This window comes from Strongylocentrotus purpuratus, unplaced genomic scaffold, assembly GCF_000002235.5.
Source record: "Strongylocentrotus purpuratus isolate Spur 01 unplaced genomic scaffold, Spur_5.0 spur5_scaffold_2, whole genome shotgun sequence".
NCBI classification, from domain to species: Eukaryota; Metazoa; Echinodermata; class Echinoidea; order Camarodonta; family Strongylocentrotidae; genus Strongylocentrotus; species Strongylocentrotus purpuratus.
This window is the reverse complement of record NW_022145605.1, coordinates 32,064,925-32,082,942: the sequence shown is the minus strand read 5'-3', so window position 1 is coordinate 32,082,942 and position 18,018 is coordinate 32,064,925. Positions and strand designations below refer to the sequence as shown.

Below are 18,018 nucleotides of genomic sequence, written 5' to 3'. Positions count from 1 at the left end.
CCATCACGTTTAATTATCTCCCCAAACATCTTTCCCTGATGACTATCCTTTTCCGAATCTCCGCTCTTCAACGAAAATGTTAGGAAAACCTCCTCTGTTAATGTTACCTCAATCTCGCATTCCCCTTCATTGGTTTCCAGCAAAGCCTCCTCGTCTGATTCAAGACCGTGTTTGTTAAACTCTTCTGTTGGACCGCACTTTACAGCCCCTTTCGGGAAGAGTGATTTATAACAGGGCCTTTCGCATACAACCAACCAAGAACCGACATAGGACGTGTCAGTTCCTGGATGTAATTTTGCAAATAGTTTTAGCTCGTACATGCCTGCTTCAGAAAGACGCAGACTGATGGAAGCAGTTGTCGTGGACTTTCCCTTGGCACTCTGAACAAACGCGTGACCATTTCTAAGCTCATTGTCTGAACCCCCAGCCTTGAGTGTCAAGTTCATCTCCATATCTCTTGATTTATCGCACCGAACAACAAAATAACACTCGCCTTCTTTCGCGGAAATTGTGGATGAATCTGGTCCCCTTACGGTCAAACCCATGTTGAAGAACTCGTCGTTCGGTCCCCATATTCCATTGTGTCCTCTTGGAAACGTAATGGGGGCGTCGTCACCGCCCTTGAATTCCCTGGTTGATGTTATCATGTAGGAGGCGGCATGGTGAAACTTTGCATCAGAGTACTTTAGCTTCAGGATAAGCGTATACTTTCCAGGTCGAGGACACGCAATATGACAAACATACCTTTGCCCAACTGTCTCTATGTAGATGTGATCTTCCAGATTTTCTTCCGGGTTGTCGAGATGACAGAGATGGTACACCACTGGCACGAGATCTCCGATCTGCTTGAAGCTTATCGTTGCGCGCCCATCGATGGCATCTACGAACGGTTCCAGATGGGATATTGCTGAGAAACCTTTCTGCAGACATCGAGGATCAACACCCCAGACCTCACCGCTCTCAATCGGTACAGTTGGACTTGTGCTTTTTCCTTCCGCTATTATGGTGAATGACATCAATCGAGTTCCATAGAACTCTGCAACTTTGCTGGAGAAGGTGTCATCACCGATGATGTATTCGTTTTGAGGCAAAGTGCCGTATGCTGTGAAGACATACTTCCCAGGCTCTTGGACCTCGATGCGACATGTGAGGACACCGTCTTCCCACCAGTGGATAATGCTGTTTGCAATCTCTTCACCGGCGTGATCCTCTCGAGTCAACCTGCAGAAAGCATTGAGGGGATACTCGCTCTTGATCTTGATCAGAACATTGTTGTCTGTGATGTTAATGACACCCTTGTCATGTGAAAGACACTCGAGTTTAAACTGATATGCGGCACGACCGATCTGGATGCTGTTGCTCCAAGGCTCCAGGTCGGGATGAGATTCGTTTTCGACGGGGAGGTGCGTGGCGGAAAATTGATCAGGGTATGCGAGGAAGAAGCCCTCGCCCCATCGACGCTCAAAGGTATATGCTCCATCTGCACCTCGATCTGTAAAAGGGATGGAAAATAGTTGAAGAATATTGAGAGTTGGTGAACTTAAAATTTATCAGTGATATTTACGATGGCTGAAAAAGTTTATTGGCAAAATAACCCGTTAATATCAATCTACGCATAAATGACACAGTGTTTGCAAAAGGGTTCGTTCCATTAAAGATGTTACTGACGCAATATGTTATGAAAATGTCCATGATATTTAAATAACAAAGGTTTAACTAGAACTTAAAATGTATTAAATTAATTACAAGTATTATGATGATATCGTCAAACAGGAACATATTTACGGCATTTCGACGGCTGGTCCGATAATGTATAAATGCAGGGTAATTCCTTTTTAGTCCTACGTCTCACGCTTCAGCGAAAAGTGCTCCGTAGTCAATATCCTATAATTAAAAAACTCTCAACTTCTATCTTATACCTAACACAACTCCTTACGCTAACTCTAACCATTTTAACTTAAAAAATCAGTAGCGCCTAACTCTTAAAACTGACCAAATTAAGCCGGTGCATTCGTAGCCGGACCAAATGTGGGATTATAATTATCCTTACTTGATACGCCAGCAGCCCAAGCCGCGTCACAGAAGAACCACTGGTCTTTTATCATTACTCTGTTCCATGAGTGTCTTCCTTGTTCCAGTAGGTAGTCTGTCGCTCCAGGATAGAACCCGATCGATTTAGAAACCCCGATAATGGATTCGCATTTAATCCCCGCTAACCTGCACATCATAATAATAAGAGTAAAACAGTCATCATCGTTTTACGACATTATGTCACCAGTCGTAAATTATTCTAAGGAGATAAGATATTTTACCCAGGCATGTGGAACTCTCCTGCTCGTCCATTGTATCATGCATAATTCATTTGATCGCTGAATTTCTCATAGTTCTCTAGATCTTGATCCTGATAATTAGGTCTCGGAATCAATATCGCCAATATAGTTAGCCTTGTCAATGTGTCGTCACTATAACTTCAACGGTCAGAGTATAATGCGGACTCGGTTAATTCTGATGGTGGATTATGTTTAACAGAAGAAACGAAGAACTTCGAATTTGGTCCAACTCCTTTTAATGAACTCTACATCATACTAGGATTAAACTCACAAAACCTCACGTCGAGTAAAAAAAATGGCCCAATGTGTCAAGAAGCTAATTAAAATCCATTTCTAGAAAGCGCAATTTCGATATACTATTTCGTTTCCTTACTTTGACATTTCGGAGAGCAGCTCTGTAAATCCTTCACATACGGCTACACCGGTTTGTAAGACAGTAGCTGGAGACTGATCGGCTCTTGTCCCGGTGTTCAGGAACACACTGTCGTAAGCTACGTTGTGTGAGATCCAGCGAAAAATGATTCTGAACTTCTCAAGTTCTCCTGTAGCCGTATCGGTTAGCTTGTTAACAAGTGATTGCATATCGGTCTGTGGTATCTTTGGACCCTATAAATATATAAAAGGTAAAAGAATAGTGACAAACATGAATGTCTGAAATATCACACAAACTGAAACTCATCTGTGAAATACGCGGGTGTAAATAGACGTCTTCATAGTTAGAATATGGATGTTTCGTAGTCTATGGCGGAAACTGCACTTGTACGACACACTTGTCCAACTGCTCCGTGGCCAATTTTTAACACATGTACTAACCGAATTCCTAATTTTCATTGCCCACGGACCAAAACACTATACGTAACTCTAAACCAGAACCTAACCTACGACCTAATCACAACCATGATCCGAATATTATACACTGGGCGCTGATATAAAGCTCGGAGAATGTGTCGAATCACCGACTGCATTTCTTATCAGTGTTTTCTTCTTCTCATGCTGCCCGATCATCCGTTATACACTTAAGGATACAAATTTTGAAAAAAAATGAAAAGTAAACTCCTCAAAGATTTAAAAAAAAAAAAGGGGGGGGGGAAGGGTACCTAGGTCTATTAAAAATATCATCTTACATTTATCACAATCTGATCAAGTCTTTCCATGACGTCATAGTCAGGAATCAATGCCCTCTTGCCATCCCAGAAAGTATCCTCGATGTTACGTAATCCTGGTCTGATGACGCTATTCGTCATCTTATCATCATCAGAACTAATATCTTCAAACTTGATCCTGTTATCGAAGAGTGATGAGTTGATATCCCTCCACTGAACGACCGAAATACGACGTCGATTTGATACAGGTGGGACTACAAGGCCATAGTCGTCCGAAAGTAGCTTGGGTACGATCGCAAAGGACTGCTGGGTAACGGTAGTTTCTTCGATCTCGATTATAGATTGTCTACGTTTTACGTCTCCAGTCGAAATGATGTTATCCGAAATTATCTTAACTGTAGTCAATGATGTCCTGGTCCGTTCTCTCATCGATGTCGGCATGGTGACATCGTCGTCATCGCCGTCGAAAGTGATGCTTGGTAGGCAAGGAGGGGAGACAACGGGTGAATCGTCATCATCGTCGGGAAGGTTGATGATGGGGATGGAAGCCATGGTGACGAGGACTTATTTATCTGAAAAACAAAAGATAAAAGTATATACATGATTAATTAAAGATACTATGTCCCTTTTGCAGCACACATTAAATTCTGTAGAACTTTGCAGGAATTATGAATTTGTCATGTATGTCCTATCTGTGAAATTAAATATCAGCAGTGTCCTCGTATTCAAATTTTGCAAGGAAACCCATTTACCTTCTAAACTGACTGTCAGACAATAGGGACTTTTAGATTTGCGTGGACTGATACGTGTGACGTCCATTCAAGGCAGTGCATTAAAAGGACGTCGATCATAGCAATCCCAATTGTCTTCGTGCGAATCTAAAAGTCCCTAATATTAAGTGACTGACTAACATTTTTATTCTTTGGTAATAACATACATAACATGAGCTGGAAAGGGTACACGAGCATTTGTCTACATCAATAACCCACTACTTGTAATTGTCAAAGTTAAAGTGATTGAATCGTTGTGCACAAAACGTACGACTATTCGGTAAAAGGGTCCGAAAATCAGACTATTACTTAGGTGATTGCAATTCCTTAAGTCGATTCGACAACTTACTAATGGTCATTATTTTGCCACTAAAAGCCATTTTAATGTAGTTTTTAGGGAAGTTCTAAATTAATAGTGTCTTTCGAATGCCATTGGAATTTAACCTTTTCATTTTTCGGTCTGCAAATGGGACTTAAGACAAGAGCCTCATTGTTTTAAATGTCAGTATACCAACTTAAAACAACCGAATCGGTTATTGTAGAGGATCGTTTAGTTAAAATTATTGATCTGCTTGAAATCCGCTAACAATTAAAGCTGTGCGGTCATCAACCCTCTATATTCAGATAAGTTTGGCCTAATCCATTTACCAACATTACGAAATTATGAACATAACATTCGGTCTAGCCTCTAACGCATGGAATTTCAAGCGTGGTTCATACATGACATCGGGAATGTCGAGTGGAATCTTGGTGAACACTGGTATTACTGGGGTAATGGATTTCGCATCGGTAGCTACAGACTTTGCGTAAACTCGTTCATCATTTAAAGGTAAGGTAGACATACAATCTTGTGACAATAGTATAGGAGCGACAAGACAGTTAAAATTGACGAGGAGGGGTACATGAGGAAAACAATTTAATTGCCGTTAGGTTTGTTGAATAAAAGGATAGGTTTGTTCATGATTATAAAATAGAGTCCCTTTAATTTCAAATAGTCGTTAAACCATGTATGACATCTGATTATTATCATTTTCATAAGACAAGTTGATTTTACTGTAACTCATTTACAGTGGGATTTTGGTTTCTTTTCAATATCGCAAGACAAAAGTGTTAACAGAAGCTGATGAAAACACATCCACAATGATCGACTTGCAAAGAATCAAATTACGGGTAATATCAAGACCGTACTGTACCGCCTACAGAAACCATGTTCAGATTACATATCGTGGCATTGTCAAATTTCAAAAGATAACGCCCAAGGCTATTTACAGATTAAATGCCTTCTGTTGAATTTTCGAAAGTATTGACAATCACGTCAGGCCAAGGCATGCAGCTGAAGTAGAATCGTTAGAAGCGACCACAGAACTGCGCGCTTAAAAAAAACGTGAATGCAGATCAAGCCAGGAAGCAGCCACACTCGGCCATGTTTTGCTTGGTTTTTGTTTATATCTGTCAATTTTAAATATCGGCACAAAATATTTTCCAGATTCAGATTCAGATTAATTTTATTGGTCCATTTGGAAATTCAGTTGTTGGCTTTACATAAGCACATGAACACACACACACACACACACACACACACACACATATATATATATATTTATATATATATATATATATATATATATATATATATATAAGCACATTAACAATATACAATATTGTTGATACAAATATTCATGATTCGTCCCCTTTAACCCCTTTCAAAGTAAGGGTATGCCTTCACCAATTGAGCGTTGACGCCTACGCAGAAGAGATGGAATTCTGATGATGATAACTCCACCTCCAATTGAAAATCTCCTAAAGAACGAGTTCAAGCTGAAGGGTCAAATAAATGACTATTGACATAATTGAAAGATATGTATGGCTTTGGAAAAGGATTTATTGTGATATACTGGTGTTGACACGGTGGCCTTTTGCCGTTGATTTGAGATCATTAAAGCAAATTCTTGCCCTATCACGACGTCATCTTTGGGAGGAGGTTGAGGTTTGAAAAGGGACAGGGGCCATTATTTGATAACTGTCTCCGTAAGAAGGAAGACTTACCCACAGGCCATAACTTAATGGGTAGATTAGATGTGATTGTCGCCTCGAGCAGTACTTCTCTTGTGGAATTACTGATTCATAGGTTAAGGGCAGTAAATGTTCTTATTATTTGTCATATGGAACAGAATCTCTCCAGGTTCGAACAACAAATAAAACAAAACAAAACAAACAAAAACAAACGGACATACTCAACATTCACATCATCTTTAGATAACGATTCTAAGTATCAGTTCATTATTTCGCAGAACTACTTCATAGACGTACGGACACGATCTTTGCAGAGGGCTGACCCCGGGGGCTGACCTCTCCTGCCAGAATATCAGCTTTCCTCTTTCTAATTCTCTGTTGATTTGTTATCATGATCACGCATATCATTAAAATCGACAAAAATACACAGACCATTTCGACGCCAAAATTGCGTGACAGTTGCAATATTGGAATTTTCAAATTTATCGGGCGACTGCCCTCCGCCCCCTCTTTCGTTTATGAGACTACCAATGTTCTGTTCTCGCCTGAACTCATGATCCTATCCCCAATGACGTTAACAGAGATGTATCTGTTTTACAGATCAGGTTAGTTTCATTGGTGGAAATTGATGGTGGGTGAAGTTTTATTATGTAAGAAATAAATACCATTAACATGATTTAAATTTAAAAAAAGTTTAAGCATTCAAACGCATTCCTTCCTTTATTTTGACTTGAGTTCTGGTAAATATAGAAAATAAATTCTTACGGAATCCAACGAAACTGACGCCGGATGTTCAAGATTACAAATAATTGACATGCGCCAAACGATAGTGGTAGAAAATGTGTAGTGGCTGAGTAATGAGCAAAGAAGATGATGTCCAGTAAGTTTTTGTTTTTAAAAACAAACGCAAAAAACTACTATGTGCTCTCTAAATATGATTCCCATACCAGAGCTCAAGATTAGCTTTAACAACATTCAAGGATAAAAGTAATAGCCTCGTTATAATAAATGTCCTTGTCAACATGTTTTCTATTCGAGCTAAACGTCAAATTTTATTACAGTGATCTCGTTGGACTTTCTCTCTCTCCATAGCGTTCTGTCGACATTCCTGTTTTCCCCTCTCATTTCTTTTCCTGCTTTTCTCTCTCTCACTCTCACTCTCTCTCTCTCTCTCCGTTTCAATCTCTCTCCCTCCTTCTCCCTCTCTCTCTCTCTATCCCCTCTCTATCTCTCTTTCTCTCTTCGCTTTTCTATCTCTCTCTCTCTCTCTCGACATCACTCTCGCCATCACTCTCCTCTACCCTTGCCTCCTCTATCTTTCCTTTTCTCTCTCTTTCTCTCTCTCTCTCTCTCTCTCTCTCCCTCTCTCTTACACTTCTCTCTCGTTACCTTCTATCCCATCACCCTCATCAAATCCCTGAACTACTGACATCATTTAGGACAATGGGTACCTACATCTCAAGGATCAGACTATACCAATCGACTCGCGTTAATCATGTTCATATCTTTCTCTTACATTGCCTATAACTTAGGACCTCGTATATAACGTGTCCGTGCAGCTGCTTGTACAAGGTCATGCTCTCTCACTAGCTCTCTCACATTCAAGGGTAAAGCTAATGTTCCCAGTAGACTTGATGGATTATGCACCCCTATATACTAAAGGTCTATCAAGTTCACGAAGGTGAGCGCATTTTATTTCTTAGTTCATTCCACTTTTTTCTGTTTAATTGTTCCGATAAGATTTAAATCTATTATCAATTGTTAGTCATCAATAATGAAAACTAAGATAAACTGTATACATTATTTATTAAACGGTTATAAATACTTTCTGTTTACACTTGAAAGGTTTGTCAGAAAAGTATGAAGTACTTCAAGATACCACCAAGAAGTAATTAAGTAATATTTAGTTGACAAACCTTTGCACTCTTTATATAACAACATTAAATGTACATTTGCTATCGAACAGTGAACTGTATGTAAATATATCAACACATTTACCTACAGTTTAAAATGGATTATTTCATTTATTTTCCATTCATAAACATGTAACTTTGAACGGCAGTTGATTCTTTGATATCCCTTGATGACTACCTATATTCTTTAAGTTAACACATACAAAGGCCCAGCTTCTGGAAATCACAGTTAATTGCATCTTGAAGATAAAAGGAACTCCATCCCGCAGTACCATTAACATATAAACTTAAAGATAGCATCCCGGAGTCCAGTTTATACATATAACCTTAAAGAAGGTGTACCATTCTGTAAGAATTACCATGAAGAAAGCATCCCGTATTCCCGTTCACATATAACCTTAGAATACATCCCTTAGTTCCGTTCACACATAATCTCGAAGATATCATCCGGTAGTCCCTTTCACATATAAGAAAGCACCCCCGCGCTTTCCACATACATGTAGAACCTTGAAGAGAGCATGCTTCACAGTGAGAGGTCAAGAGAAGATACGTGTAATGAGGTCAAACTTAATGTCACCAATCCTCTGCACTCCGACGACAGGAGCTTAAAGACGTGACAGGATGCGCATTCCTCGTATTAAAGGGGTATGTAGTCGGAATTTCTGCGCAACACATATTCTGGTAGCACTTTTGCATACAACATTGATGTACGTTTAATGCTTTGTTTTACTAACTTCTAAGGAACTAGGGAAGCATGTGTAAAATGCTTGTAAGTAAGCAATCAGGGGAACGACAGCTTTAAACCCTTTCCGAGGAATGAGGATTCATGCCTTACCAAAGGGCACTATATAGCGCATCGACTTGCATGGCTTTGAACCGGGATACTAGTACGAGACCACTGCTCTACCACTGAGCCATCCCACCTCCACAAAGTTATGTTTACCATGATGATGATAATGATAATTATGGAAATGATGTTGATGACGATGACGACAACTCTGATGATGGTGTTGATGAAGGCGACGATGATGAAGCGGATGATTCACAGCATTATTTCAGTATGGTATGAAAGTCCTGGATCTAGCTCGTCCTACTATGATAATTGTAAACCTTTAGGTGAGTCAGGATCGACCCCCATGACTTTTACAAGCCGATCTCCTGTCTGATTATCAAGATATTTATGATTGGAAATTGAAATCAGATTTTGCCTTTTCATAACGGTTTTTATAACACTACAGTCTATTGGAGAAAAATGGTCACTCAAAGATTGTTTTACTTTTTTGAGTCACTTCATGATCATTTTGAAGCGCAATTTCTTTAGGGCTCAAGTTCAATATTACATCATATCAGAGACACTGATAACAGGTACGGTACGGCCATGCATCTCAGATTTAACAATGCTAAACGATGCCTTTAACACGTACATGTTAGACTGGTAGCTCCTTTGTATGCAACTTAAATGTATATGAGTGCTATAATGATAATGACGGTGGAGGTGATGGTGGCGGTGATAACAGTGGTGGTGATTATCATAATGATGATGAAGATGATTCACAGTTTAATCTGCAGGCGCCATACTTATGTGCATTCGTCGTATTAAAAGAATGTGTCGTCGGATATGAAGCACCTACACAATTAAACTGGTAGCTCGATTCCTTCCTTCTTAATCACGTTAATCTTAAAGGTACCATAGGTCTACAACTCCATATTTAGAATAGTTCAAGTGATGTGAGCGCAAATGGATAGGAATATGAGAAAGGAAACAAAGAACGATAAACCTCCCGTTGACAAAATTCACTTAATTTTGTCAACTAAACACTTAAACACACACGTTTGCCAATTGAAAGCGGATGTAAAACAAACAACGCCTTACGAAAGGACACCAATTCCGTCCGTCATGACCATTCTTCCATCCATTCTTATAGCTTTATGGAAACTCAAGCAGTATTAATAAAACTACGTTTTTTAAACTTCAAAAGATTTATTCTTCAGCATCTTATCACTAATTTCCTGTATTTCTATTGCATCGTGCATCTTTGTTCTTTTTCCATCGATAAACATAAGTAAAATAATGTTTTATTCCATACAATCATTCCTTTTTGTATCCATAAACTCTCTTTCATTCCGCTATCTATCATGACACACGTGATGCTTTCCGTATGCTTCATGTTTGGAATATCATAGAAGCCTTTCTTAATTTGTTTACATAACTCGAACTCGAATGAACCCCTGCCCCGGAATGTCAATATTTGCCCCACATGATTTACGATCAAATCGTTCCTTGGTGAAAAGGTCAAGGCATTTGTTGAATCAGCTTCACATTGTATCCCTGTTGCACATAGATGAAGTTCATGGTTCCCCTGATATCTAGGCACGTGGGCATTAGTTTGCCTGGAAGGAGTGAGGGGGGGGGGGGGTCTGCTGTCCGTCAGACCGAGTATCAAATTTCTCCGTCATACATATTGCGAGCGAGCGAAGCAGACGATTCATTACAGTAGATAGCATTAACGGTGAGTGTGTTATCTTTTCCACCTATGCCCCTTGTAAATCAATGAATATCAATTAATTAAGTTATCCAATACAAATATTCTGGGGCTGCGGCCCCCAGCCCCTTCGCCTCGTATGAAAATGTCTGCGTCATACTTCCGTACTTGTCGATACGACTCCTTATATATTGAGGAAAGGTCACAATGTCTTCGATCTGTGAAGACCAAATTGTTTCATATCTAATAAAGATAAAGGATAAGAGGTTTGCGGGTTTCCTCTAGAGACGTCCACGTTCAGGGTCTATATTGCGACACGGTAATAATGGATTATAGAAGGGGGTTCCTCTGAGCAGGCGCGGATCCAGGATTTCTTAGGGGGGGGGGCCCAAATTTGAAATTATGCGAGCCAAATATTGGTACGTTATGGTGACCAACAGTGACGTAATGCCGGGGGGGGGGGCGAGTTTCCCCCTCCCAGGCTTTGACGTTTCATTATATTATTAGAGAAAGAAGACGATTCGTTGTACCGTTCTCGAAAATAATTCTCGTCTAAATTTAGTTTTTCTCCTCCCGCGCGAAGCGCGGAAAATTTTACGATTTATTAAATTATTAGAGAAAGAAGACGATTCGTTGTACAGTTCTCGACTCTTAATCCTTGTCTAAATTCAGCCCCCCTCCCCCTCCTGCGCGAAGCGCGGAAGCTTTGACGTGTTATTAAACTATTAAAGAAAGAAGACGATTCGTTGTACCGTTGTCGAAAATAATTCTCGTCTGAATTCAGTCTTTCCCCTCCCGCGCGAAGCGCGGAAAATTTTACGATTTATTAAATTATTAGAGAAAGAAGACGATTCGTTGTACAGTTCTCGACTCTTAATCCTTGTCTAAATTCATTCTCCCCTCCCCCTCCTGCGCGTAGCGCGGAAGCTTTGACGTTTTATTAAATTATTAAAGAAAGAAGACGATTCGTTGTACCGTTCTCGACCCTTTATCCTCGTCTGAATTCAGTCCCCCCCCCCCTCCCGTGTGAAGCGCGAAAGCTTTTACGTTTCATTAAATCATTAGAGAAAGAAAACGATTCGTTGTACAGTTCTCGACTCTTAATCCTTGTCTCAATTCAGTTCCTCCCCTCCCCCTCCTGCGCGAAGCGCGGAAGCTTTGACGTTTTATTAAACTATTAAAGAAAGAAGACGATTCGTTGTACCGTTCTCGACTCTTAATCCTCGTCTGAATTATGCCCCCCCCCTCCCGCGCGAAGCGCGGAAGCTTTTACATTTCATTAAATTATTAGAGGAAGAAAATGATTCGTTGTACAGTTCTCGACTCTTAATCCTTGTCTAAATTCATTCCCCCCTCCCCCTCCTGCGCGTAGCGCGGAAGCTTTGACGTTTTATTAAATTATTAAAGAAAGAAGACGATTCGTTGTACCGTTCTCGACCCTTTATCCTCGTCTGAATTCAGTCCCCCCCCCCCTCCCGTGTGAAGCGCGAAAGCTTTTACGTTTCATTAAATCATTAGAGAAAGAAAACGATTCGTTGTACAGTTCTCGACTCTTAATCCTTGTCTCAATTCAGTTCCTCCCCTCCCCCTCCTGCGCGAAGCGCGGAAGCTTTGACGTTTTATTAAACTATTAAAGAAAGAAGACGATTCGTTGTACCGTTCTCGACTCTTAATCCTCGTCTGAATTATGCCCCCCCCCCCCTCCCGCGCGAAGCGCGGAAGCTTTTACATTTCATTAAATTATTAGAGGAAGAAAATGATTCGTTGTACAGTTCTCGACTCTTAATCCTTGTCTAAAATCAGTCCCCCCCCCCTCCCCCTCCTGCGCGAAGCGCGGAAGCTTCTACGTTTCATTAAATCATTAGAGAAAGAAGACGATTCGTTTTACAGTTCTCGACTCTTAATCCTCGTCTGAATTCAGGTTCCCCCCTCCCGCGCGAGGCGCGGAAGCTTTTAATCTTCATTTAATCATTAGAGAAGAAGACGATTTGTTGTACAGTTCTCGACTCTTAATCCTCGTCTGAATTCAGGTTCCCCCCTCCCGCGCAAAGCGCGGAAGCTTTTAATCTTCATTTAATCATTAGAGAAGAAGACGATTCATTGTACCTTTCTTGAAAATAATCCTCATCAGAATGTAGTTCCCCCTCCATCCCGCGCGAAGCGCATAAGCTTTTACGTTTCATTAAATAATTAAAGATTCGTATTACCGTTCTCGCCTCTGAATCCTCGTCTCAATTCAGTCCCCCCCCCCCTCTTCCCCTCCTGCGCGAGGCTTTGACGTTTTATTATTAGAGAAAGAAAACGATGCGTTGTACCGTTCTCTAAACTCTTAATCCTTGTCTGAATTTCAAAGAGGTGGGGTCGAGGCGGCGGAGCCGGCCCCGGAAGCTCAGGGGTTTTAGGCGTTTAATTAAGGTCAGATGAGCATATTTTTGTGTATACCTTATTATTTTGTGACACTGGCAAGTCACTATTTGGCGTGGGGTCCAGGGGGCGGAGCCCCAAAAAATCAGGGGTTTTAGGCATTAAATTACCGTCAGATGATCATCTAAGGGCCCGCCGTAGGGCCCTAGATGGAATCCAGGGGGCAAAGCCCCCGGAAGCTTAGGGGTTTTAGGCATTTAATCACGGTCAGATGAGCATATTTTGATGCCTCGAGGCTCTCGATCCCCGCCGTACCTCGGGCCCTGACATGTAGGAATCTCAAGAATCACATTTTTTGCCTGGTTGTAAATTTAGGATTTTTTTTATTTTCCAACAAACACATACAAACGTATAATTTACTAAAAAGTGAGGAAAAATTTCGGAAATTATGTCATTTCAGCATTATTTGTAATACACCGTTGTGGAATCAGAAATAAACCACGTTTGAATTTGATTTCCCCCAAGCCCCCCCCCCCCCCTCCCTCTATCAGTACGCCAGTATCTCCTCTTTTCCTTTTTTTTCTTTCCCTTTCCTTCCTTCTCTCTTATTTTTTTTTTATTGGGGGGGGGGGGGGGGTTAACAGCCTGGGAGGCAAGGCCCTTTCTGCCCTCCCTTCTCCTTCTTCCCCCTTTACTTTTCTTCTTCCTCTTCTTTCTTTCCCTTTTTCTCCTTTTTCCCTTTCTCCCTTCTTTTCCTTCTTCTCTCTTTTTTTTTTTTTTTTTTTTTTTTGCGGGGGGGGGGGGGCCAAGGCCCGCTCGGCCCCCCCCCTGGATCCGCGCCTGCCTCTGAGGCTAGACCATCTTCCAGCAATACAAGATCTGTTTTCAGTGAAACTACATTTTATTGAATGGTCAGGCATGTCTAGATTAACGGCAACCCCGGGGAGAAAGCTTGACATCTTGGGCAACACATGAACGAACACACAACAAACACCCGCTGTGATACCCAACATGGTATATTGATTTAAGAAATGAACTATAAATTGGAATCGATATGCGATGGGATCTGCCATTTACTATCATAATTCGAACGAGAAAATGGTATAAAGTTTCATGACAGATGACAGAGGAATCAATGGATCATGTTAATTTATCCCAGGAGACAACGTCGTATTCAAAACTTTCGTTATCAGTTAAATGAAATTATAAGAAACATTTGCAGGAATAGATCAAACAAATTTAGTCGTTAAAAACCTGTAAATGCTGTATCTGGCTCGGGTATACTACAAAAGTAATGACTTATACGAAAGAATAAGAAACACTATCACAGTAACATTAATATATGCCACGATGATGTGCAACATTAATCTTTACCGCGCCCACAAATTGATACGAAAATTCATTAGGCAAAACATTTAGCGTTGAATCTTATCGACATGATCAAAGACGTTTTAATTCTAGTGTTTAGAGAGATTATTTACTCCAGTGATTTATCAGGTACACGAAAAGTCATGATTGGTAAATCTTGACGTTAATTCTTAGTCTCACTAACGACACTATATATACGGGTGTTTGTAAAGTGAGAAAGAAAAAAAAACGTTCTTTTATATATATATATAGGATATTACACTTCGAAGTTACTCGAAATTTGATTTACGGAAACAAATGCTTTCCATCACTGTCATACGGCAAATATTAAAAAGGATTAATGTCTTCCGTTCGACACTATCCACACAAACTTGATTTTAGTTTCTTCGGGTAGAATTCATCTTCGGCAGAAAGATGAAAGCAAAAAGTTTGCACCTGAATAAATATGCTCACTGCTGGGAGCTCTTTTATATGGCACCAGGTGCAAAGGTTTTATTTTTGTATTTTCGTGTGCGCAGTTTCAGATGATATGTTAAAAAGTATCAAGTGGGCCTATAAATTTGAAAAGCAGTCCTACTGAGAAAAAAAGAGCAGGCGCGGTCTTTGAAGAATAATTTAGGATGGGGATTGAGACTTGGGGCTTGGGGTTCATGCTCCTATTTTCTACACGCCCCTCGCTTTAAATGCACACTTGATCAATAATTTGGGCAGGGCTTGAAGTTTATATATACATATTTTTCTGTTGGGGGGGGGGGGGAATCAAGTCCCCTCTGAAACCTTTACTGACTCCGAACACACCAAAGCCGACATGAGGTTTTTTTGGAAGAATCCCTGATCCCCAGATAGTCTTTTTCTTTTTCTTTGTTTATTGTTCCTCTTTTAATATCTACCATAGATATGAATTCCATGGAGAATACAAAGGTTGAGAAAAGAAGAGCTATAAATACGTACGAAAAAATAATTATCATTCTCCCAAATTGTTTCTATCGCTGGAGATCCTAAATATCCAACATACAGTTTAGCTAATACAGTATTTTTCCTATTCTAAATGTTAGGGGCTCTCTCATTTTGATAACTATAATGTAGACCTATATCAGAACAAACCTGAAAACGCACATTTTACAGGTTTCATGAACGTCGTGACTCAAGATTATATCTAAAATACCAAAACATAGGTATATTTCTTCCAAACTAGCAATTCATGACAGCGTGATTTTTAATTTATTTAAATGATTGCTTGCTTTTTAATATTATGGAAATGTTAAATAACCCTACATGTATTTATATCAACCGTTTCAATGGAACGTAACTTTATTCAATGAACATGAAAAAAAAAAATCGTGGACATTAAAATGTTGTACGTCTGTCAGAATCGTCAGACCTTTAATAAAGTGACAATTTCATGGTACAGGCCTACTAACATACACATGGACAAAATATAATGAAGTCTGTATTGCCTGTCATATGCACAGGAATGAAAAGACGCAACACCATATAGCTTGAAGACAGGTTTCAAAGGGCTTCAACGACAGAGCTATAGCATGTCGGTAATAATCATATCATATATCTAAAACAGATGAGTCCGGTGATGCCCATCATCAGCCAATGTATACAAACTACACACATTGAATAAATATATATGTAGCTTGACCGACAAGCTTCAATGGGCTTTACCGATAGAGCTATATAGCACGTCAGTATAATCAGAGGCGTATCCAGGCTTTTGCCACAGGAGGGGCAAAACATCTGAGCCCATGGGGACCTATACAGTTCAGTAAGGAAACATCTTCTCAAGGGCCTTGGTTTGTGTTACAGAGAGGGAGGAAATTATATCCCCCCCACCCCCCCCCCCCCCCAAAAAAAAAAGAAAAAAAAAAGAAAAGGATTTGGGTAAGTAAATTTGAAATCGAATCTAAAGGTAATAGATTGAAATATTCAAATCCTAACACAGAAGATCAATTAAAAATGCAGCTTTTTTCACAGTTTGAATTCTGTCAGGAGGGGCAAATTGCCCCCTTCCCCCTCCTTCAAATACGGATGTGTCAATAATAATCATATCACATGTCTAAAAGAGATAAACCCTGGGATGAACATGGTCGTCTGTCATGATCTATACGAGGCCGAGGTCGTCTCGAGACGTGACTTTTCAGATTACTAAAGTATGCAACAATTATCAGGACAATTAACCAGATTTATTGGAGGTGATGTGGCTCCAAAAAATGTTATAATTACCCCAGGTTCATGCCAGTCCCCCCTAACTATAGGCATTGTACCTGAGCAAAGAGAAGGCGTTAACGAGGCAAAATGCATCTGTAAGTGACTCGTCAGATAACATTAACACAAGTATCAAATAATAATTATCAAGACACTTAACTCGTGGAACTCGCCTGCATTATTATTATTTCTAATGCAAGCTTGCAATTCCTCAGTTATTTAGCTTTGTATGAGTACTAATGTCTTTCTCTGTCTCCATCTCTCTTTCTCTCTCTCTGTCTCACTCGCTCTCTCTCTCTCTCTCTGCCGAGCACAAAAAGTAAAAACAGCTGTAGCAAGTCATCTCGCTTTAACTTGAGAGAGTGCTGCTATAATGATATACTTGATTTGCAATCTGACAATTGGAAACAGTTTGTTCGATGTACGAACTTCAGAGGCAGACGGCAACAAAGGCGGGCAGACAGGCAGAGAGAGAGAGAGAGAGAGAGATGGGGATGATCATAATAAACATGGCAGATGAGAGTATGATGCTATTCCCAATTGTTAGTGATTATGCGACTAGGATGGAGGCGGATGACAAAAAGAAATAGGAAAGGTTATACTCACGGATACATACACCTATACAGCAAATATCGAACGAAGAGAATAGACAATGACCAAGTTTGTTAACGCTTACAGTTTACGTTAACATGGACGCTGGTAAAATCACTATCAATCTTAAACTTCTAAAAAAAACAAAGTTTCGCATTGAGGAGAGAGTGATGAATTTAAACACCTCACCCTCTTGCACATTAATTCCACGGCGTCTAGTAGCTGACATGCAATTCATACTCACGTTATCGGGTGGCCCAGTGCCTGGATGGATGGATGCCTTCAATAAAGATGCTGTTTCAGTTCTGGTATAAAGTGACAGACAGTGAGATGCTTTCCGCAACATCCATCTCGCATCACCGTCACCCAGAGCTATGTACCTTCCAGCGGTACCCCCGTACGCCTCTGTCTCGCTAGGCACAATAAACAGCACGAGGCTTTACATGCCTAGTCTGCAGACGCAAACCCTTGTCATTATTGACGTGTGAATGATGCCCTCTGCGCACGAGGCGTTATTGCGATTGCGTCACTACCTGCGATTATCAAGCCTGTGAAAGCATATAGTGCATACGCTAATAATTCAAGATAATGTTTGCTCAGTTCATTTGTAATTCAATTTATGTACAATGTTACTCTCATTTGATGCGTAAAAGAATGTGTCAGTCATTGACGCAACCCTGCGTCAAGCAAATGAAACCTCGTGAGCAATAGGCATAACAGAGAGTCTGAAATGTGAGACTACATAAACTGCTGTCCATTGACTCCATGTAAAGAAGCTGTTCCTAATACAGCCAGTCACTGACAAGTTAGCCTAAACATTGCATTGTATAGACGCAAGGGTACATGGAATTGTGTCCAAGCGCCGCAAT

The 18,018-nt window shown here is 40.3% G+C and overlaps 1 protein-coding gene across 1 annotated transcript; it reads right to left on the bottom strand.

Annotated features, from left to right (window-relative positions):
• Window positions 1–2,320: 2,320 nt before the first annotated feature.
• On the bottom strand, window positions 2,321–3,999 carry LOC105443113. Its single transcript, XM_030991347.1, has 2 exons — window positions 3,455–3,999; window positions 2,321–2,936 (listed from the first exon to the last, which is right to left on the bottom strand). The coding sequence occupies exons 1-2, from the start codon at window positions 3,983–3,985 to the stop codon at window positions 2,700–2,702; spliced, it is 768 nt and encodes a 255-aa protein (XP_030847207.1). The 5' UTR covers window positions 3,986–3,999; the 3' UTR covers window positions 2,321–2,699.
• Window positions 4,000–18,018: the final 14,019 nt, after the last annotated feature.